This window comes from Gasterosteus aculeatus, chromosome 1, assembly GCF_964276395.1.
Source record: "Gasterosteus aculeatus chromosome 1, fGasAcu3.hap1.1, whole genome shotgun sequence".
Classification (NCBI taxonomy): Eukaryota; Metazoa; Chordata; class Actinopteri; order Perciformes; family Gasterosteidae; genus Gasterosteus; species Gasterosteus aculeatus.
This window is the reverse complement of record NC_135688.1, coordinates 30,650,187-30,672,536: the sequence shown is the minus strand read 5'-3', so window position 1 is coordinate 30,672,536 and position 22,350 is coordinate 30,650,187. Positions and strand designations below refer to the sequence as shown.

Here is a 22,350-nt window from a genome sequence, read left to right as displayed (position 1 = left end):
CCGTAACGATGAGAAACCTCTCGCGAGACGCTCACGTGGGTTTGACGTCTCTGATTTCTTCCCCTCTCGGTGACTCCACCGGACGACCGGGGAGGATGTGAGTCACGGAGGGAACTTCCCACCTTGGAGGGGTGGTTGATTTACTCCACCACCACATCACAACCACACCACAAGCATCTGCACAGCCGGAATTGGTGCATAGTACTAATTAGTGGTACTCGTATTTTACACTTACGTATAGGCTACTACACTAAATATACTTTTAAAAAATACATTTGGAACCAAGTTATTATTTTTTGTTTATTTCATTGGTTTACATCTTCTTGTTTCATGTTGCTGTTTACGTGTCTTTAGTTTGAAGGCAGTTCATTTACTAGCGTATTTACAGGTTTTACTAGCCAGTAAACACACAATCAGAAATCCTGATTCCTGGTTCACAGACACGTGACAACAACAGAAAAATGATTCAAAATGTTCAACTTTAAATCATAGAAACACTTCAGTACAAATCTGAGGTACTTAATGTTATTTAATTTACTAAAAATGTTTATCCTGCCATTTAATAAATCCTAAAATGCTTTAAAAACCATCCCATCATCTAATGAGTGAAGTACCTTTGTTTGACCACTAGATGGAGCTGAACACACACACACACACACACACACACACACACACACACACGGCTGATTGGACTTCCTCTCATTACGTGGTGGGCGTGGTCAGACCCGCTTTGATTGGCAGCTCCCTGTTCGTCCTGCTGCATCTGCTAACAATAATTGTAGCATTAATGTTGAATAATGTAGCAGAGCTGCATGCAGATGGTTTATAATCGTCTTTATTGTTCATTGTTTGTTGGTTTTTTGAAAACACGACTGATCCAAATGAGGAAAAAGCAAAGATGGACATAGACGCGTCCATAATTCAAAGTCTCCATTTGTGACCTCAGCAGACTACCCACCGAGCTCCAAAGTACACAAATCAGACCTGAGACGAGGTCTGATGATCCAGAATGAAGGACGAAACCTGAGGGGACACGCAGGGTTTCACCCAATACACAGCAACACAACCCGAGTCACATCACTGCTCCCTCAGCCTCCATTGACTGGACACACACACACACTCATCCATAAAACAAGAGCCTGCTCCACCATCGGCTGTGACGAGCTCCTCAGGTGACAGACGGCCGGGTGGGGAGAGGTCGGGAGAAGACGACGTTCTTTACGAGCTGTCGTGAACCAACTGTGTCCTTTTTATTCTTCTCCTTATTTGAGGTTAGAAAATAAAAAAAATAAAAAAACGTTCCTCCCATGAAAAATAGAATTGCCTTCTTGTGCCTCTGATTAATTGATCTAAATTGCACCTACGTTTTAATAAAAAAATGTATTATTTCATTTATTATTTGAATATAATCACAATATTCACATTCTCCGGACCCACAACATACATGACATAATCAAACTATTTGACAAGCCATAAAAACATTAAAATCACCTCAATAAACACTGTTGTTTGTGTTTGGAATCAAGAATAAGACAATATTCTATTCTAGGGAAAAACAATAATCAATACAACGACTGAAATGTAGATTGTTTCTCTGTTTTGATTTTCCAAAAGTGTTTTAATGTCTAATCAAATAAAATCGGATTTTCTGCACATACACATTGTTTTAAATTTTCATTTTTATTGAAACTATCTGGACAGAAACAGACGCGTATATAAATATATAAACTCCATAAAGTTCACATGGCCCAAAAACACGGGAGCACATTATGAAACAAAACAGGAACAAACACTGAATGAGAGGCCGAATAGAAACAAGATGACATCACATATCAACAACAACAACATACGTTTAACAAAAACGTGGTATTTCTTCACAGTTTTGAGTCATTTATTTGAGAAGTGAACCGTGCTTGATATTTAATTCTATACCGACCTTCCAGTAAAATGCACCACAGGAAAAATAATTATATTTATGCTGCACAAAAACACACAGAAACTAAACAGTACGTCTTCATCACATCATCGTCTTTGATAAAACTTTGTTTTGGGAATTTTGAAAACTGGGTGCACTTTTATGCTTCAAAAGTAAACCTGATCCGGATATTTGACTAAAATATGGACGGAAATGAGAAAAGAGAGAATAATACTGTCGATAAAACATTGTCTGTATGTATAAACAATAAGTGTTTGTCATGTACGTGCTGGGCCTTTACTCACGTGGGAAGTTAGCATTGCGCTAGCTGCTTTTGGCTAATTCCCGTCTCCATCTTTATTCACTCACCTGCTCAGTAAAAGAAAAAGTCCTTTGGTGGGTTCAGCTCAGTCTGCACGGGGAGTCAAATCCGCTCTCAACTCAAAGGTCAAAGTTCACAGCGTGTGCGGATCTGCTGTGGTTTGAGGTCTGCCGTGTTGTTGAAGACACTGGACTCACAAAGTACATTAAAAGTCTTTAAAGACCAGAGGACAGAAAGACGCTAGCAGAGGTGACCCGGAAGACACCCTGGACTTCAAGGTCAAAGGTCACATGCCAGAGCCGGCCCGCTCGAGCTCATACGGCAAAGTCTCCGTAGCCGGTGGGGCAGAAGGCGGCGCCGCGCAGCGTGTCCAAGCAGTTGACCAGGATCAGCGTGCCGGTCAGGTGCTTCCACTTCTTGGTGATGGGGTTCCTCATCTTGTCCAGGCCCAGGTGGAGCTCCTGGATCACGTCTCGGTAGCTGTCCCCGACGTGGGCCGCCCACGTCAGGAGGAAGTCGTAGGCCGGCTTCCACATGGACTGCGGAGGAGAGAGGGGATCAATGGCGGGCCTGGTGGTCCCGGCAGGACGCGAAGATGTCTCACCTCGTGGTCCAGCTGTCCGTTCCGGTCGCGGTGCGGAGCCTCGTAGGCCTCCATCTGCTGCCGGGACACTCGGGCCAGCTTCTCCGCCAGCTCCCTCCACCTTAACGCCACCTCCACCGCCGTGGTCAGCAGCACGAAGTCCAGGACCAGCCGGGCCACCAGACCCTGGCAGTCCATCTTCAGCAGCGCCTGGCGGGGTATGAAGGAACGTTCTTATCTGTTTTACTTATGTTCTTTTTTTATTCAGGAGCCTCCTCCCTCCTCTTCCTCGCCACGGGGCTCATTCTAAATCTAGGGTCAAGGTTTGTCCGCCGCCGTCTGGAGGAGCTCGTTGTGCAGAAGACACAACAGGATTAAGGCGCGATAGGAAGGAGTTCCTGAAAACGAGCCGGAGAAGATATTTTTTTCGCACCGACATCAGAGGAGCTTCACGTGAACAAAGAACACTCGAGTGACGGGAGGAACGTCCTGCAGTCTAGACTCTCCCCGAGCCCGCTGAGGACGAGGGACCTTGGTCTAAGTCTGGAGTCCACAACCAGGGGTGCTGCTCCCCTCCTCCCTGCACCCATCCATAATTTAACAACCGTCTCCCGGGCTCTCGCGTTCGTCCTCTGCCCCCGTAACTCGAGCCTCTGCGTTAAATGATCTGCGATATCGGATGCCCCCCCGCCCCCCCCCCCCCCAACACAGAGCCCCCCTGGACTCCCCCCCGTCCTCCAGATCCGTCCTGATCAATGTGTGCTCACATTTCATGAGGACACCTGTCACCTGGTGTGGTCAAAGGAAGAGAAGACTTAAGGGGAGACTAAAGGGGAGACTTAAGGGGAGACTTAAGGAGAGACTAAAGGGGAGACTTAAGGAGAGACTAAAGGGGATACTTAAGGGGAGACTTAAGGGGAGACTTAAGGGGAGACTTAAGGGGAGACTTAAGGGGAGACTTAAGGGGAGACTAAAGGGGAGACTTAAGGGGAGACTAAAGGGGAGACTTAAGGGGAGACTAAAGGGGAGACTTAAGGGGAGACTTAAGGGGATACTTAAGGGGAGACTAAAGGGGAGACTTAAGGAGAGACTAAAGGGGATACTTAAGGGGAGACTTAAGGGGAGACTTAAGGGGAGACTTAAGGGGAGACTAAAGGGGAGACTTAAGGGGAGACTAAAGGGGAGACTTAAGGGGAGACTAAAGGGGAGACTTAAGGGGAGACTTAAGGGGAGACTTAAGGGGAGACTTAAGGGGATACTAAAGGGGATACTAAAGGGGATACTTAAGGGGATACTTAAGGGGATACTTAAGGGGATACTCAAGGGGATACTTAAGGGGATACTTAAGGGGATACTAAAGGGGAGACTAAAGGGGAGACTTAAGGAGAGACTTAAGGGGATACTTAAGGGGAGACTTAAGGGGAGACTTAAGGGGAGACTTAAGGGGAGACTTAAGGGGAGACTTAAGGGGAGACTTAAGGGGATACTAAAGGGGATACTAAAGGGGATACTTAAGGGGAGACTAAAGGGGAGACTAAAGGGGAGACTTAAGGAGAGACTAAAGGGGAGACTAAAGGGGAGACTAAAGGGGAGACTAAAGGGGAGACTAAAGGGGAGACTAAAGGGGAGACTTAAGGAGAGACTAAAGGGGAGACTAAAGGGTAGACTTAAGGAGAGACTAAAGGGGAGACTTAAGGGGAGACTAAAGGGGAGACTAAAGGGGAGACTTAAGGGGAGACTAAAGGGGAGACTTAAGGGGAGACTTAAGGGGAGACTTAAGGAGAGACTAAAGGGGAGACTTAAGGAGAGACTAAAGGGGAGACTTAAGGAGAGACTAAAGGGGAGACTAAAGGGGAGACTTAAGGAGAGACTAAAGGGGAGACTTAAGGGGAGACTTAAGGAGAGACTAAAGGGGAGACTTAAGGAGAGACTAAAGGGGAGACTAAAGGGGAGACTTAAGGAGAGACTAAAGGGGAGACTTAAGGGGAGACTTAAGGAGAGACTAAAGGTCTTAAGGGGAGCGCTTGTTGCTGCTGCTTCACACGACCCAGACCTGTGATCAAAGAGGGTCGGGTTTCAGCTTCCACTTTCAGGGAAGCAAGAATTTTGGCTTTTATTGTTTATGCTGCAGCTCGATAACTACTGCTGGAAACACAAAGATATTTCTGCACACCGAGCTAAAACACCTCAGGAGACAAATGAAATAGAAGTGGACATCTTTCATGTGGAAAATCCTCCACTCGAGTAGAAGCTGCTACAACTGGATCAATAAAAAACGTGACAAAGTGATACACTTTTGCACACTGTGCAAGGCTCAGTGTCCTCCTGCAGAACTGCAGGCTGCCATCAGTGACTTGTGGGTGACTTCAACCACTCAAACCTGAAGACTGTACAAATTCCACCAGCATGTCTCCTTCCCCACGATAAGACTTTGGATCACGTTTACACCAACACGGCGTAACGCCTACACCCACCGGACTCCCACACCGACATCAACGCCTTTGCCTCCTCTGTTCTGGACTGTATCAACAGCATGTCGACAGTGTCACCACAACCAGAGGCCTCCTGTTGAAGGCACGTGACACTGCTTTCAGATGATGCTCAGGACTACAGCTCATCCCAGGCATCAAAAAGGCCGAGCAGATGATCCAGCAGCACTTCAAGAGCGGCATGTGGCAAAGCATTGAGGCCGTCACCGACTACAAGTACATATTCTCTTATTTAAATATACCACATAGATATACTCGGCACTTTATCTGCTCTGTTGCACTTCTGGTTAGATGTTGTCTCTGTACTCTGTGCAATGACGATAAAGCTGAATCTTAATCATAAAGAGACCTCTGCTATGAAAATGCTACGCCGAAGGCTTTTTCTTTGCTTCTCTCTATGCTAAGCTCACCTCTGGACTGTTTATTTGAGTAAAGTCAGGGCAATGAGGCGGAGAATCAAAGACAAAACCGTGTTCAGAAATGTTTCTAAACTCTTTCTGTTCCGCTTCAGTTCATCGCTCCCAGCGGGCCCATTTCCTCTCTCATTACAGAAGCCACAGGGGGGGAAATGAGGCTTTCTCCTCGAGACACTGCCCCCACTTCAATCCTCCTCAATCCCCGGCATTCTCCCCATGGCGACTTCCACTTTACGCTCCTCATCGATTCCCGATGCATATTGCATCCTTTCCCTGCACCTCATTCCTACCAGCCAATCGTGCATACGCAACGGGTGAGGACCTACTCCACCCACAGGGTTTCTTTGTGGCGCTCGAATAAGACACTTCTATTTTGAACATTCCACATATTTATGTGTATTTTTGTCCTGAAAAGGAGCAGCTCTTGGCTGGATAAAAGCCTCATTATTTAGAGAATGAATGGCTTGTTTGCTAATCGAGGATTTTGTAGCCAGAGGTTCTGAAAGTAGAAATGTTTTATTGAGTAACGGTTATACAAGAAAGGCTTTTTCTCCCATCGAGGAGAAGGTTTAGTAAACTTAAAGCCTGAGTGACTCACTGGACCTCGTCCCTGTAGCTTGGTGACAATTACTCTCTGGGGAAAATGTTTACACACATCCTGATCTTTTTAAATATTGCTTCTCCTTTTGCACTGAGAGGAATAACGATGCACAGTGAGCAAAGCTCTGCAAAGGTCACATGGGTAAAAAGTTTATCGTCAGAACTATAAATGAATGAATGTCACTCAAGTCGAGAAAAAGCAGCAAATCTACAGAGGAGAGAAGCAGGAACTATTAAATGATGAAAAGAATATTGACCTGATGTTTGACGTTTCACCAAATGTGTTTTCCGAATCGCTAAAATAAAATGAAAGGTTTTTCTCCGTTGAGAAAGAGTCCGTCGCCGCTGGTATCCGAGGTTAACAGCAAACAGCAGTCAAACCGCTGCGACGCCCGTGGACAAACCTTTCCATGAAGGACCAAGGAACACATTTGGTCCTTGAGGATGAAAGTGTCTCCAACTTCAAAAGAGAATCGCCCGTTTCTGTGCAGGACATCGGAGTGTGTGATGGTTTCAGTAAATATGAATAAGTAAGGACATCAGAGGGGTCCAAAGATGGAGGTACAGAGATAAGAAAGCTGTGTGCACACAGTGGGTTTAAAAGCCTCAGCAGGAGTTGAAGGTATACCCGCCAGAATAAAAGCCTTTCAGGAAACATAAAAGCGTGTCTCGTTAGGGCACACGACCTGCAGCCAGACTGAGAACAGTATTTGCAGGTGAGTTTCTCTGGATAACATGCAACAATACTTCTTCACAGCTACTGTCCCATTGAGCGAGACACTTTACCGCCAGATGCTCCTTCAGTTTGGAGAAAGTACTTTGCCAAAGTGCTTTTTGAATAACGGTGTCTGGCGAGGGGAAATGTCTCGGGACTGTTCCGCTCCCTGCGGGGTGCCGGAGGAGAAACCCCTCCCTTCCTTTTACTTCTCACGGGGGGCTGCCGGCCTCCTAAGGCTGTCGCACACGTTGTTTACCATGTGACTGAGCTAAAGGACTCAAGCTCGAGGGAAATGCAGTTTGGTGGTTTTAGGGAATTACATTCCTGTTGTTTTAACCTCAACAAAGCTGAACTAATGCGGCAGCTTCTCTTCTTTGCATTATACACCTTTCGGACATAACAGCCTTTGTACTAGAGTTACATTAAAGCTCGACGGGTTCTGCAGCCATGTGACAAGGACAAAGGACCTTATTATTCCTCCCTTCAAGGGCAGATCAGTGACTGTGAATTTGTCTATAACCTTCATCAGAATGCACAGACAAAAAACCGAGCACTACCAGCGAGCTGTCAAGTTCTTTCATCCTCAAATACAGTATTTGGGGGTTTTGGGATGTCAATCAGCTAAAACAAGCGATCTGAAGACATCAAAATGCTGCGACAAAAATGTGACCGTTCTCACCATCATGAGTTCCCTCTGGAAGGACTTCCTCTCCTTGTTCTCCACGTTCGTACAATCCTCTTTGAGTTTCTCCAAAACCGAAGCGACCTTCTCCGCCTCGTTGTCCAGCTCCGTCCGGCAGAAGTAACTCATTGGCAGATTTTCGTTTCCCAGGGCGTCCGCGAACGCCCTCCAGCTGCCCACATTCTCCATTAAAACCGTCCTCACTGTGGCGTAGATGTACGTGAGAAATTTGCAAGGCTTCAAGATCTGCTCCAGCAGGATCGTGGTGGTCAGGTCCGGCCCGACCCAATAAATGGGCTTGACCTTGCCCAGAACTAAAACGTTCTTGGCGTGGACGAGCCCCACCGTCCCTTGATAGTATCCAATGTACCACTCTTTGGTCCGAAGCTGGCCTCGCAGTTTGATTTTCTCCTCGCTGAGCAAAGCGATGACGTCCCCCTTTTTGTACTCCAGCAGATACGTGCTCTTGTGTTGCCTGATCACCGTTTTGATCAACTTGCCGAATTTAAGGTTTGTGACGCAACGGTCCTGGAACTTTGGACTTATGGAAGAGACGGCCAGCGGCGAGAGGACGATCTTATCCACCTCTTTCCTTTTCAGGAACCTCCGCTGGCCTGTCATCCTCGCTCCACTGGTTGGCGGCGGTGGCGTTTGCACGCAGAACTGGGTGAGGATGCAGCCGAGGGCGTCCTTGACCTGGACCCTGAGAGTAAAGTCCGAAAGGCCGTCAGGGTCTTGCGACGTGATCATGTACAGGAGCCGGCTGACTTTCCCAAGTTTGATCTGAAATCCCCGAATCACGCCGGCACCCTCGTTCGCCCTCACATGGTAGTTGGACATGTTGGAGTACAAACCCACCAGGAGGTCCTGGGCGAAGCCCAGCAGAAACTGGTGCTTCCCCCACAGCTGCAGGGCCACCGGCGGGCTGGAGCTCGCCTGCCGGCCCACCTCGTTGACCAACAAGGTACTTGGGGCGCAGTCGTGGCCGAACATGGCCACGACGGTCTTGAAGGAGGGGTGAATGTGCTTGGGCCCGTAGACGCCTAGGGTCACTTTCCTCTGCACATGGTCCCAAACGGTGGTATTGTGGCTGATGTACTCCGACTGAACCACAACAGCCACGTACATGCAAGGCTCTAGACTGTCCAGCTGCACCTGGACTGTGTCACTGTAGAGGTAAGCATTAGGGATGGGCGCGTAAGGCCCTTCTTTACAATCACTTCGAACGCAAAGCACCTTTGCAGTGTGACGACTGTCCTTCTTAACAGAAACCAGCACCTTCATCTCCAACGTGATGAAGGACTTGATCTCCATGTTGCTCAGCTTGATCTCCACCACGGGGCTGACAGAGGAGCAGTGGTCGCTGTTGAGCTCCAGGGGAGGGTCTAGTAAGGCTTTCATGGAGATCTGCTGGTGGTCTCCTTGGCTGACGTGGCCCTCTGGGATGTGGATGCTGATTTGTGTGTCTGGAAGCTGAACAACTCCTCCGTTGCTGTCCAGCCTGCAAACGATGTTGGTCTCCACCGGCTGTGTTTGACCCCATCCGGGACTCTGGCCCAGGGAGTCAAGATCATGGCAAGACCTGGCTAGCTTTCTGTGGTTCAACCATGCAGTCCTGAAGTCCTCCCTGCTCTGAAACTGCTCTGGTGAAGGAGCCTTGAGGCCTGTGAAGAACCCCGATGAAGGTAACATTGGATTTGACTGCGCCTGCAGTACTGACAGTTCTGAGAGACTGTGGGAACGTTTACTCCGGAAAAACGGGTTATCCCTGTGGATGCCAGGTGCAACCTCTTGGTTTGGGCTAGTCGGGGTGGTGCTGTTAATGTGGCAGCTGCTGAACCCGTTGGTCAAGACTGTATTGGGGTTAAAGCTTGAGCAAGACGATGGAGATGCAAGTGCATCAAACATAATGAGGTTTGAGTTCCTCAAACTTAAATCTTCGCAGTTGAGATCTAACTGGCGTGTAAAGGGGTTCGCAGGTAGGGGGCTGTTGTTGTAGATTGGCGAGGGCTTCAGGCTCGTCCCTGTCCACTCCCCCATGCCTCCGAACTCCTTTGACCAGTCCTCGTAGCCTTCCCCGAGACTGTCAATCACCCCGCTGTCGCTAAGCGAGGAGTTCCTGAAGTTGACCGGCTGGACGTAGGCGGCTGGGATGTAGCCCATTTCCGTGTGGTTGTGGGCGTACCACCACTCTCCTCCCGACGTGTCCAACACGTACAGCCGATCGCCTTTGGCGAATTTCAGCGTGGTGAAGCTGCTGGGGCAGTAATCCTTTATGGCGACCACTTCCTGCGCGTCTCCATAGGACGCCGACGTGTCCAGCCTCAAGGCACTGGGAGAAGGCACTGAAAAGGAAATAGACGTCAGGGAATCTATTGGAACTGGCGCTGCTCCTCAGCCCCTGATTGCAAAGTGGTTCTGTTACTGGTTGTTCACTAGTTTAGATCAGGGCCCTTACTGTAATCAATCAATGGCTGATTACTCAAAAATACTGCAGCATAATCAGACACGTAATGCGGGTCAGTTGGAATAATGAGTTGATGGCACTACAGCGGGTCTTCTTTGGACCTTACAAGATGTCCTCGATTCTAGAAAGAAAAGTAAGGAGAGCAGCCCGATAGCCCTGAAAACGATCTTTGATAATCCTAGAAGCAACAACAAAATGTTAAGACCACTGAGGAGACGTTTGAGCGGACAAACTGCATAATTCACTGCATAATGTTCTATTTTTAGTTCGTGCCATTAGCGTATATAGAGCATGTAAACATTGCTGTAACGAAGTGCAACCAGTGAAGCAAAAGAGCCGGAGGAAAACAACGGCGTCACCATCACATCGCCGAGGAAGTACACGGAATCAGAAGAAGAGATGCGAGAGACGTTATCAAACAAAGTGTGTGAATTCAGTGAAACAGCGACCTTTGACATCGTTGAGGCCGGCCCCCGTGACCCCCTCGCCGAGGTCGATGAGCGTCCCCTCAGACTTGCAGCGAGGGAGGACGTGGTTGCTGCTCGTCGCTCTGATGATGCGATGGGCAGCCATGGCCGGAGCTCCAAACACGATGCGTTCATCGGCAGCGTTTCATCTGGAGGAGACAGAAGCGAAGCGCGTCAGGCTGCGGCCGTCTGGCCGAAGCTAAAGGCCCGTTTTGCAGACCGTTGACACAGTAAAAGGCCTCAGAGGTCAAAGCTGCAGCAGCGGAAAATAAGGTGGACAAATATCAGTGCTTTTCACAAGGGACCGGAGGAACAAAGTGACTCCATTCACCAGCTGCAGTCTTGTTGCCCTTCAGGCTTCTTTTTCACACAACAAGCGAGATGTTTGCATATAAGAGATTGCAAAACACTCCTCGTTATTAACTCATTTCAGTTGAATTGAAGGTTTAATTAGCCAAGAGTGGTCCGGCCCTAATCCCGGGATGAACGTCACTATGGTAACCACATCCAGCTGCCATGTGTGGGATGAGAGTTTATCTCTCCTCCTGTTTAAATTAGGCAGATTACAGCTGTCGGTGTGGAGAACTTCACCAGCAGTCTGTCACGTCCAAACTTGTTGAATTCCCCGTGGAAGCGTTCAAACGGGCGGCGTAATCCCAGATCAAAGGAGGAGGCTGAAGGGCTGAGTGTGATTCATCGCTATCCGTTTAGTAAAGTGGGATGAACACAACTTTAAAGGCCCCTTGGCTTGTTGTACAAATCCAGAAGTAGGAGCCGAGGCCACGAGTCCCCTCAGGGAGGAATATTGAAGGCGCTGCATGCTACATGTGTTTATGTCCTGGGGTCTCTGTCTGTCTCCGACCAGCAGACTAAAGAAATGACCCTGAGCGCGATAGCGAAGGATGAATAAATGTGTGATTCATTAGCAGCTTTAAATTCATGAAGGATGAAGAGAGAGCCGCTCCCACGAGTCTGACACGTCTCCTCTTTCATTCTGGACCAGCAGGAATGAACAAATGAATCCCGGCACGCGGTCGGGTCCATCAGGCCGCTGCGCTCCGCTCACCACAACCCCCCCGGTGCTGCCGTTTGATTCATAAGGAATTAACAACGTATGAATCATGAGTCTGAGTGTCCATGAAAATAGGTTTGAGTTTATATCGCAGGTTCATGATACCGTTTGAAAGTATTTATTCAAGTTAATATGAAGTGAGGGTCATATTTTAAGTCCTTGCTAAGCAGATTCACTCCCTAGCAAACAAACTGGATGTCCAGAAATGCGGCTGAAGGAATTGAGCCTTTCTCTTTAAAAGTAGTAAAGTTCTTTAATAATGTGATCAACATGTGATTGATTGACGAGTTGTGCATCAATGCAAAAGGTGTCTGAGGGACAAAGTGGTGATTCAAGAATACACACCTGCACGATTGTGTGCCAACTTGTGCGTGTGTTTGTGCGTGTTCGTGCATGCATGCGAGCTAATGAGTGTGTGTGTGTGTGCTGAGCAGCCATTAATTACAAAATGGAGCGCACCTTCTCAGGGTGTTAGAAAACGATGACATGCTAGTTTTCAGGCTTAGCCCAGGGGGGGTCGATAGGAGGAGAAGAGAAGGAGGAAGAAGAGAGGAGGACATACACATAAAAGTGAGGAGGGGAGATAAAAAGGGAGAGAAGTGAAGAGATGAGGAGGCAGCAGAAAGGGAGAGGAAGAGGAGGGAGGAAGAGCAGGAGGAGACACAAAGGGAGGATGAGGAAGGGGGGGGGGGGGATTTTCAGCTTATCAGATGACCTTATTGGCAGGGCTGCGGAGGCGTGCGCACACGGGACAATATGGAGCTAATTGTCTCTCCGTTCCTGCTTAAGCTTTCTGTGTCATATATTCTAATAAGTATGTTTTACAACTGATTTAATGAACCGTTAAAAGTGGCAGAAAAGCTTTTAATTTAATCCATGAATTGTTTGGACGGACACAGTAACAAAAGAAAAACAGACACAAAACAGTCAAAAATAAGTAAGAAACACAAAACACCATTAGATCAATGTGTAAAATCACTGAAGGTCCTGAAATAGTTTAAAAAGTATAACGGTTGAATTGATAGTTTGTACTAAAGAAGACAATTTAGAATCACAACAGAGACAGAAAATATTGAAATATCAAATAAATATTGTTCAGATTGATGATTGATTGGTGAACAACATGCATGAAGAGGAGGTTTAGAAGCTGACGGGGGAGGCGGACACTGACCTCCTGCTGGCCGGACGCCGGACGCCGGACGCTCCGATCAGGTGCGCGACGAGCTGATGCGGGTTAATTTCTTCCTCTTCTCTTTCGCCTTGAAGCTCCACACAAAGAAACACAAGTAATAAAAGACTTGTGATAATATTTACGATCCTCCGTTAAAGGTTCATGCGAACGCGGACAGACGCGCGCACACAAGCCGCTTCACGTCGGTCTCTGCGCGGTCCGCCGGAGCGCCGGAGGACGCTGCTGTGATGGACGTGTGGCGTCACTGGGAGGGGGCGTGGCCACGCACACACACACACACACAGTTTGCATATTGTACTTCAAGGATGGAGTAAAGGCCCACGTTCACATTTTGTGCCACTTTCACACAAAAATAAACTATTATTTAATTAGTAATAACTATAAGAGGAGATTTATTTCAAAAAGTTGTGTAAGAAGGATTTGAAATTCACATTTAAAAATGATTTAAACACTTTTATTGCAAGAAGACGTCATGTAAGCTTCCGGAACCACAACGACTCGACAAAAGCAAACAAGCAAAGAGAAATATGGAGACTCGAACGCAACGACCGGGAGAAGCTGAGAACCCGTCTGCTGTTCTCTGCTACAAGAGCAACACGCGCTGATGGCTGCTTCTGTCATGTTTTCATCACAAGAAGATTCCCATCATGTGTCCCTGCAGGATGAGCTGGTCTCATCCACGTTCCCCTGAAGGAAGCTTCAAGTCTGCCATCCTGGGGGGGTCTGAATGTTTGCACACGGATGGAGTTTCAGTGAATAAGACAAAGAGGTGCAGCGTGGAATGCAGACGGCTTTGTGCGCGGCGCTAAACGCCGAGCGCCGGTTCAGCCTCAGCCTGGATTCTACGCGTCCATTCATCCGCCTCAATGGGTCTGAAAAGCAGCGCTTCCATTCAGCGCTCCATCGAGGACCCTCGCCATCGGCCCGGCTCGCTTTGCATCAGAACAACGTGAGAAGAGACGGCAGGAATTCATCAGGAGGCCTGGATGTAACTGCAGGACGTCCTGCAGAGGTGGTGGGAATGTTCCTGCTCTTTGAATCCACCTCGAGCTGAGGAGCAGTGGAGCATTTGAGTTATTTGCATCATTTGTAGAAAGGCTGCTATGAGCAGGTGAAATTAGCACCGTTCTTTTTAATCAGATGCGTTTAATGATCGGATTGCTTTCAAATCAACACGTTGCATTGATCAAGATACAAATCTTACCTAAATGGGTAAAAGTGAGGGCAAAAACACGTCGAACAACCTCAGCATTGGTGCAAAGGTCAAAGGTCTAACAGAGCATTTGTGTCCTGCATGAAGAGAATTCTTTCTGTGGACTTCATCTGCACCTCGAGGCTCCTCGGCCAAGACAATGTTTCGTCTTCTTCAGCGCTGCAGTGGGACGAGGCCCCTGAAATGTGGTGAATCAGCTGAGGACGACTTTAATTTGACCCTTTAGCTGCCAGGAAACTGTTTATTTTGTCCTAGCATGAGAAAAAACATTAAAAACAAGTTTTACTGCTCTACTACTTTGAGGTGCATGTGTTTAAATGGGAAGCCCCCCCAGTCTGAGGGCTGAACATGTCGACGCTGTCGCCCACTTCAGCATTTACCCACAAACCCCTCTGTCCACGGGGTCCCCATGGAAACAAAAGCCGTCTGTCTGGAGCGCCTGGGGGGACTTTGAAAAGGTTGAGAATGTCTTCATTAACACACGTCCAATTAATTGAAATGTGTGAATCACGGGAGACGCATTTACGCTGCTGCCCTTTAACAACGAGACGCGCAAAGCTTTACACAAACGTGCACAAAGAAAAGAGGCACAAAAAAGCCTCTGAATTGCGCTCATCTACAAAGGGGACCTGCAGCCCGTCAATCAGAAGCTTCTCGCTCTCCTAGTTTTAGCAGAGCGGCGCTGCAGGAGGACGAAAAACACCAAACCAGCTGCTTCTCGTTGAACGAGCACATCCCTCCCATCAGCGCTCAGAATGAACCCTTTGGCCTCACAGGTCAGTGCAGCCATGGAAATGATGACCTCCCATGAAGCATTGTTGGTGACTAAACGAGTCATGGAGCTCGACTCGCGTGAGAGAAACCAGCGGGGGTTTGAGGGGCCTGAGAGGTATGAATGTCCTCTGCTGGGCGAGCTGGTCGCGTGTCATGGTTCCCCTCGCCGAGGGAGCAGCGCGGCTGATCAATGCACGTTATGTTCCATTAGAAAGGAAGGCGAGACGCTGAGAACGAAGCGTCGGTGGCTCCTGAGGATCAGGATGTGAGAGTGGCTCCCGGTGGATAATCGGGTTGTTTTTAATCCCTGTTTTCACCATGAGCTCTGCGGTTGCTGCTGCAGCCGTTTGATGACCACTTCCTGTCACTGGAGGGTCACCTGACATCAATGAACGGACCTCAGTAGCCTCCAGTTACTAATGGAGGAATCAATCTGCCACTTAATGTAAAATTAGTCATGAGAGAGAAAATAAAGCGTGCAGATTTATTCATTTACAGTTAATGTTTTAAATTGTATTAATGATTTAATAACATCTTAAATGGGAGTGAGGACGCCTTTTATCCAATCCGCATGTCTCCGTGTTTGAAGCCTCGCTGTTATGACCGGTTTGGCGTTCACCATATGGTGTTGTGTTTCTCTGTGGGGGGTGAGGGGGGGATTAGCTCCGTGCGGTTGCTGTCACGCTGGGCCGCTCGCCACTTGACTGGACTCTGACACCCAACGGAGACAAAGACAGATGGAGGTGGATTGTTAGTCCTGATCCGACAGCTCTCTGCCCCCCCCCCCCCTCGCTTTTCCTCACTGGGGACTCGAGGTTTTCACCGATCACGATGAACTGTTCGCCTCGGCGCCTGACCGAGGGATGACGGACGGTGGCGGGCAGGAAGCCGGAGAAACGGAGAAACGGGAAGTGGGTCCCCAGGTAGGCCGCGTGGCTTCCAATCCCATGGGTGGGGGGGCGAGAGTGGTGACAGGAGAGGATTATGGGATTAGATGAGACATGAGACGGCCACTCTGCAGCGGCGGGTTCAAAGACATGAAGCTCGTCTTCCTCCATGTTTGGAGTTTTCATTGGTTTTCTTTGTGCAGCAAAGTGGGACTGAAATCTGCTGATGCATCTTTTCTCTTAACTGTGGAAAAACAGATCAGTCAAGGCTGCTGGTTCCACTCGAGTAACGTTTGTTCGTCTGTGTCGGCCAGGATTGATGTTTCAGATCATGTGCATTGAAACGGGACGATGAGCTGCAGAAATACTGAATCCAAAGAGGGAAAGTTGTGGTTTAAATACCAGATGATGCACTGCTGCCATCTTCAGGTTCATGGTGAGAACTGCAGGTGACGTTTGCTCACCTCGTTTGTTTCTCCCACGGAGACTCTGCCTCCTCCCACTTCCTTCCTCACGGACTCCTCTTCCTCACCTCCTCACCTCCTCTCCTCGCGTCAAGACAAACGGGTTGGATATCAAAAAAGGGTCAGAGGTTACGGAAGGTCGATGGTGAACGCAGCAACTTCTTTAAGTATAATAAAAGAGACACAAAAAGAACACAAAATGTGACTAAATGAGAAAGGCCACAAAGCCGAGTGTTTGTAAGCTTCGGGTTAAGGCCGCCTGCCAGGTGATGACTCAGCGGCCCGCAGAGCCTTTTCACGCGTTGCCTAGGCGACGAGTCCCCGCGGTCCTCCATCTGAGGACGCCGTCTCCCAGGAGACAAACCAGAAGCTTAACAGAGACACAACAGAGGAGAAAGACTGGCTGCTGCTTTTCTTCTTTAAATAAATGTCACGAAATGTAACATGACATCCAAATAACTACATCCATCACTTAAAAGCTCATTGTTGTTAATATTACTTCATTTATATTTCTTTATTTGTGTATTTTTTATATTTATTCAAAATATAATTTGAGACAACAGGTTAAAACAATGTCCAAAAGATGACATCCTGTCAAACATTCACTGCTTGTCTACCTGAAATGAGCGAGTTGTCCCTCGTGACGAATAACAGACGAGCGACGATGTTTCCTCCTCACAGAGTTTCAGTGTTTGAAGCAAACAATCGGACGGCGTCCGCGTGAGGAGTTCATTTATCACCGAGACAAAGACGCAGTTCATCCTGTAGGAAACGGGTCGGTTCTGACTGAAGACACAAAGGGAGGAGGTCAAAGGTCAGGGAGGTCAGCGGGGGAGCAAAGATGTAATGTCAGAATGTCACGTTATGTCTTTATGTTCCAGCAGCTTCGGATCTCCTCGTGTTTCAGTGTGAAGAAGCAGAACTTGCTTCCTCTCTGAAGTCCGTCATGAGCAGAGGACCTCGGGACGTCTGTGGAAACATGTGGAGGTCACACGTCTGGCCAAGTGAAAAGGCCGTCTTCATTAACATGCAGGGCCCGCCGCTTCCTCTGAAACGGGCCTTTGTGTCCCGGCGGGCGCAGCGGCTCCGGGGCGGAGGTCCGGGCGGAGGTCCAGGCGGAGCCCTCGGCGTCCCACCAACGTCCCCGCTGGGGAAGAAGCTGTGGTGTATCGTGTGGTTCCTGCAGAGGAACTCATCTGAAGGAGGAGAAGAGTCAGGGTCCAGGTCTCATTAAATACAGATCATTGTAGCTCCTCTCATCACCTTTCCATTAAAAATATTATTGCAAAAGCTCTCAAATAGCTCTCAAATATCAAGTATTTCTCTCTGGGTTGCGGTACAGTACTACTATATACTACTAGTATACTACTGCTGTACTAGAAAAGCAGCAGGATTCGTTTTTTAAATACTGATACAATAACAATAAGTGTTTCTTTCATAAAAGCAGAATATTCATGCAGATTGAAGTCGGAGGAGCTACTTTGTTTGGTGCGATTGTCTGAGTGGACCAGCCGGTGGAGTGAGGGGACGGGCACTGACCGGATTGGTCGGCGGTCCCCCCCCCCGCCCTGCTGCCCTATAAAGCCCCCCCCGCCCCCTCCGTCCATCCTCATCCTCACCATCAGCCCCCTCTGAGGTAAGACACCGGCCAGCTGAGAAGTGAAGGAGCTAAAAGGAGGTTTGGGGCCTTTTCTTAATGCTTTGTCGCCATCGTTAAAGAAAGCAGCGACCTGAAGACGATGAGCGACCTGGAGACCTCGATGGCGACCATCATCGCCGTGTTCCAGAAGTACTCGGAGCGCGAAGGAGACAGACACAAGCTGAAGAAGAGCGAGCTGAAGGATCTTCTTCACGACGAGCTGCCCGACCTGATGGAGGTGAGAGGAAGACGAATCACTGGAGAACACGTCACCGAAACGTAAAAGCAGCACAAAGATACTACTTTACAAACTAAAAGCACTCAAAGTACTCATTGTACAGAATAATGTGTATTAAGTGAGTTCATTTTGATTATTCATGCATTGATGTGTTCATCGCGTATCTCTATTCTTGACTAAATGATGTATCTTGATCTTCAACGCTTCCATATCTGTTTTTGGCTCTTTCACATAAACATTTTGTGTTTTTGTAAAACTTTCTAATGGAATTTATAACTAATTTCTTTTAAATGAGCCTTCTGTCATTTTACTAATTATCGTTTGTCATGTTTAACCCTTTGTTTTGTTCAGTGATTTATATTCTTATGTGGAGTATTATGCTGTAAATGTGTTTATTGGTTGACTTTTTTGGGTCATTTATGTTTCTTTGTTTTAACCTTTTCTTCCCGATAAGGAACAGATTGTAAAAGCTAAATAAGAACATAGAATAATAACGTGCGTATTGTAAATAATTGTCCCCGTGTGACCCCCGCAGCACGTGAAGGACCAGGCCGCCCTGGACGCCCTGATGGAGAGTCTGGACGCCGACGGAGACGCCGAGTGCGACTTCCAGGAGTTCATGACCTTCGTCTCCGTGGTTACCGTCTGTTGCCACGAGTTCTTTGAGCATGAGGACGAGTGAGGGAAGGGGGAGGGGGAGAGGAGGGAGGGGGGGAGGAGGGCGGTAGATTGTAAAGAAGAAGAGGGAGCAGGAGAGAAGGAAGCTTAGCGACGCACACGGAGCGGCGTTGAGGCCGGAGGCCGGCAGAGAGGCTTCTGGAAGGTTCCCACTCCGACTCCCAATCACTTAAACTACACTTTAAAGCACCTCAGATCCCAGTGGCTGCAAATGGTTTGGCACTTTTTCATAAAACACACTGAAACATGAAGGATCTTCTGCCAAAAAGATCCAGTGAAATTGTAAAAATGAGGATTATCAGAATGGGAGCGTAGTTCCTCCTGGATTAAAGTCCCCGTTGGGAATAACGCTTAACGTTGGAAATCCAAACAAAACTTTACGGTTTAAAGAGACAGATTGTTGTTCGGTGAAAGCTGCAGGAATATAGAACATTAAGATGAATCCAGTCCTTCTTTGGGGATTCTTCCCTTTAAGAAACCATGAATCAACCGAGAGGAACCTTTGAAGACCATCAACCCCGTGGTGAACGTTTCCACGTGACTCCAGAGCTTCAGCTCATTAGGAGACCGATTAATAGATGTGTAACTTAGTCAAATGCATTAACAATATATAATTCATTTAATTAATTTGTTTCTTTGGCTACTAAAAGGTCGATGTGGCTTTTTCATGCTTATGTCATGTTTTTTGAGTCATAACTCACTAAACTTAATCACAAAGATTTATCAGATTCAACTGATATTAAATGTACTTTCTCACACTTCTCGTCAGGCAAAGGAAACATAAAAACAGGTGTGACTTTTGAAATGAAATGAATGTTTGACTCTTTGAGTTGTTTTTGTGCTACAAAAAAGAAAAATGCTGTTTTATGTTTGTTTTCCCCCTAAAATGTGCAAACATGCCATTTAATAAATGCAAAATATTGATAGAGGTTGTTTTATTCATTGATTTCTGGATGTTTGTGGACAGCGTCAGACTCACATCTTTCCTCACTCATGTTCCTTTGTGTGTTTTACTGTTGTGAAAGTTCACTGACTTCCTGCTGAAGACCACCAGCTTCGTTCCTCCAGTCCTCCAGAAGGATGCGTCCTTTTAAAAATACACCAATAAAAGAACATCTGTCTCTCCTCGGACTGTTTTGAGGCCTTCTGGGAAATGCAGGAAACACCAAACTCCTCCATAGAAACCCGGTGAAGACCACAGAAGATCTGCATGGAGGCTAACGGCTTAAACATGACGTCATGTCAGACATCTGCAGGCTGTGGAGCGCCAGGGGGGCGGAGCCAGCCCCGTGATTGGCCGGCGGGGAACAGCTCTCGACCCTGGGGACTGACCCCACACCCATGTGTGTGTGTGTGTGTGTGTGTGTGTGTGTGCGTGTTTGTGTTCTTCAAGCATATTTCCTGTTGCGTTGCTTCTTCTTCTTCTTCTTAGAACTGGTGAGTTTTGTCGTTTGTTTTTTGACCTTTTTAAATCCCAGTTTGAGATCTTGTGCTTCATTTTTTAATTTGTGTTTTGCTGCAAACACACAGCTAATGATTGATGCCATCTTACAGAATAAATGAAAGAGACTGAAAGAATGAACTCGTCTGTAGGTTAGAGAATATATTCTGAATAAAATGAGTTTAATGTGATAAACACTGACTCCATAGTTCACGGCATGAAAAACGTTTTGCAATGAATTAATTCCAGTTTAGACGTTTTATTTACAGTTACGAGAAGGTCGCGTGATTTGCATGTGTGTATTCAGGATGGATCATCTCCACTGAACAGAAGTAGCTGCTTCCTCTCTACTTTTCTCAATGTTTGATTATGACTTCTGCTGCTGAGGTCATCATGAACTTCTCCACCGCCGCTGTCTCTGCGACGCCGTCTGTGCCGACGCCGTTTGAGCCGACGTCGTTTGAGCCGACGCCGTCTGTGCCGATGCCGTCTGTGCTGACGTCGACTTTCCCGACGCCGTTTGAGCCGACCTCTCCTCCTCCTGGAGTAGTGACGGAGATACTGACGAAGGGTGCGTGTGCATGTTCATCAACAGCTGGTTTCACTTTCAAACCCTCTCACAAGCAGGAGGATGAAGATTGTGTTTTTCTCCCGTCGATCATCCTGCGACCGCTCTGGTTCATCTGGCGACCCTTTTGAGGGGCCTGACCCCCATGTTGGAAAGCTTAACAGTGCATATTTAAAACTAGATGAAGTACTCAGATACATGTTGGTTGCACATGTCAGGTACTTTTCCTATACTTTAAATACATTGTGCTGAGAATACTTTACGTGCATGTGTGTGTGTGTGCGTGCGTGTGTGTGTGTGTGTGTGTGTGCGTGTGCGTGTGCGTGTGCGTGTGTGTGTGTGTGCGTGTGTGTGCGTTGGGGAGTGTCTTATCAGGTGATGTCAGGAGAGGAGTATGTGAAGGAGTGAGAGCGACGCCTCCAGGGTCTGTTGCCACGGAGATAAGAGCTGACACACTGATACCAGCTGGCCCTTGTTTCCAGGGGGGGGGGGTCCAAAGCCCCCCTGTTGTGTACTGTTGTCCTTACACCTTTTGGTACTTTTTACATGATGTACTTACAGTATAACACGAAGTAAACTTCCCTGTTGAAGTACTTCAGCAGCTCAGAACTGTAAATCTCAGGTAAAGACGTGAGGTTTTATTGTAGTAAAACGAGGCTTGATGGGGACGCTTCACAGAGGTTAAAGGTCACATATTGAAGTTTCAGTTTTTAACGTTTAACACACTTTCACAGGCAGCCACGTGGATGACGGCGTGTTCGCGGCTTTGATTGCAGGTGAGAAACGTTTCCTCCCGCCGGGGTCCCGCCAACGCAGCTTCCCCGTCATCTTCTCGCTGTCCACCTTCTCCTCCTCAGCCATCGCCGTCTCCGTGCTGCTGCTGCTCGTCTGCATCGGCGTGCTGCTGCTGTGGAGCTCGTCCAGACACAAAGGCTCCTACGCCACCAACGAGACGGAGGACGAGGAGGGCGAGGACGAGGAGGAGGCGCTCCAGAGGACCAGGGTGGAGGACTGAGGAGGAGGAAACCTTTAACATGAAGACTCCCGCTGAGGTGTGGAGGACTAAAAAGAGCTTTTTCTACACTGAGGACGTTTTTCAGAAAAAAGAGCCGATCTCATAAATCTGCAGGAAGCAACTCTGCTCATTTTGTGGGACAAAAACTCTCGGACATTTGAGATTGTCCAATAAAATGTAAGTTTTGACATCTGACCTTTACCCTCAAATCTCCTTCAATGTTGAATATTTGTTTCATGTTTTTCTAATCAAATGTTAAAAACTACACAACGTGCAAACGCTGGTAAACGTGCTCGTTCTTCTTCTTCTTCTGTTTGTTGGCGGATCACAAGCCAACTTGTAAAAGTGTGACAGTGAATAAAATCAATTTATTGGCTCGTTAATTCCATTATTGAAATGATAACATCAAGTTATTGCCACGAGCCGACGTCTGGTGTGTATTTTCTGCAGTGATGTGTGGCTTCATCACAGAAACGATGAGGACTTGCCTGGCAGGGATCATCAAGCATT

General features: G+C 47.6%; 3 protein-coding genes and 1 long non-coding RNA gene across 8 annotated transcripts; 2 read left to right on the top strand and 2 right to left on the bottom strand.

Annotated features, from left to right (window-relative positions):
• Positions 1-1,661: 1,661 nt before the first annotated feature.
• On the bottom strand, positions 1,662-13,166 carry sh3bp4a (SH3-domain binding protein 4a). Its single transcript, XM_078102707.1, has 5 exons — positions 12,903-13,166; positions 10,642-10,808; positions 7,723-10,070; positions 2,842-3,030; positions 1,662-2,776 (listed from the first exon to the last, which is right to left on the bottom strand). Exons 2-5 carry the CDS (start codon positions 10,763-10,765, stop codon positions 2,552-2,554), a joined length of 2,886 nt encoding a protein of 961 aa, XP_077958833.1. The 5' UTR covers positions 10,766-10,808; positions 12,903-13,166; the 3' UTR covers positions 1,662-2,551.
• Positions 13,167-16,260: 3,094 nt separating this feature from the next.
• On the bottom strand, positions 16,261-17,047 carry LOC144407952 (uncharacterized). The gene is made up of 2 exons (XR_013467676.1): positions 16,879-17,047; positions 16,261-16,631 (listed from the first exon to the last, which is right to left on the bottom strand). It is a non-coding gene; the product is annotated as an uncharacterized LOC144407952 (long non-coding RNA).
• Positions 17,048-17,145: 98 nt separating this feature from the next.
• s100b (S100 calcium binding protein, beta (neural)) lies at positions 17,146-19,742 on the top strand. Of its 2 annotated transcripts, XM_040187692.2 has the most exons (4): positions 17,146-17,485; positions 17,709-17,897; positions 17,981-18,138; positions 18,674-19,742. In XM_040187692.2, the coding sequence occupies exons 3-4, from the start codon at positions 18,001-18,003 to the stop codon at positions 18,818-18,820; spliced, it is 285 nt and encodes a 94-aa protein (XP_040043626.1). In that variant the 5' UTR covers positions 17,146-17,485; positions 17,709-17,897; positions 17,981-18,000; the 3' UTR covers positions 18,821-19,742. The 2 variants fall into 2 exon arrangements, with proteins under 2 accessions (XP_040043626.1, XP_077958887.1); XM_078102761.1 differs by lacking the exon at positions 17,146-17,485 and having other exon boundaries at positions 17,874-18,138.
• A 17-nt stretch (positions 19,743-19,759) lies between these two features.
• On the top strand, positions 19,760-22,217 carry LOC120825790 (uncharacterized). 4 transcript variants are annotated; one of them, XM_078102746.1, is made up of 4 exons: positions 19,760-20,253; positions 20,645-20,828; positions 21,560-21,601; positions 21,683-22,217. In XM_078102746.1, the coding sequence occupies exons 1-4, from the start codon at positions 20,158-20,160 to the stop codon at positions 21,838-21,840; spliced, it is 480 nt and encodes a 159-aa protein (XP_077958872.1). In that variant the 5' UTR covers positions 19,760-20,157; the 3' UTR covers positions 21,841-22,217. The 4 variants fall into 4 exon arrangements, 3 of the variants coding, with proteins under 3 accessions (XP_077958872.1, XP_077958882.1, XP_077958876.1); XM_078102756.1 differs by having other exon boundaries at positions 20,146-20,253; positions 20,565-20,828; XR_013467674.1 differs by having other exon boundaries at positions 20,150-20,253; positions 20,594-20,828.
• The last annotated feature ends 133 nt before the right edge of the window (positions 22,218-22,350 follow it).

What these genes read in the sequence shown, in the direction of transcription:
- sh3bp4a (XM_078102707.1), bottom strand. Translation starts at nt 10,765, where the DNA reads ATGGCTGCCCATCGCATCATCAGAGCGACGAGCAGCAACCACGTCCTC. An exon ending in CGGCCTCAACGATGTCAAAG is followed by an intron (nt 10,071 to 10,641) that starts GTCGCTGTTTCA and finishes TTTCCTTTTCAG; the next exon opens with TGCCTTCTCCCAGTGCCTTG. An exon ending in ACGGACAGCTGGACCACGAG is followed by an intron (nt 2,777 to 2,841) that starts GTGAGACATCTT and finishes TCTCCTCCGCAG; the next exon opens with TCCATGTGGAAGCCGGCCTA.
- s100b (XM_040187692.2), top strand. Translation starts at nt 18,001, where the DNA reads ATGAGCGACCTGGAGACCTCGATGGCGACCATCATCGCCGTGTTCCAG. An exon ending in AGCTGCCCGACCTGATGGAG is followed by an intron (nt 18,139 to 18,673) that starts GTGAGAGGAAGA and finishes TGACCCCCGCAG; the next exon opens with CACGTGAAGGACCAGGCCGC.
- LOC120825790 (XM_078102746.1), top strand. Translation starts at nt 20,158, where the DNA reads ATGTGTGTGTGTGTGTGTGTGTGTGTGTGTGTGCGTGTTTGTGTTCTT. An exon ending in TCTTCTTCTTCTTAGAACTG is followed by an intron (nt 20,254 to 20,644) that starts GTGAGTTTTGTC and finishes TCTGCTGCTGAG; the next exon opens with GTCATCATGAACTTCTCCAC. An exon ending in GACGGAGATACTGACGAAGG is followed by an intron (nt 20,829 to 21,559) that starts GTGCGTGTGCAT and finishes ACACTTTCACAG; the next exon opens with GCAGCCACGTGGATGACGGC.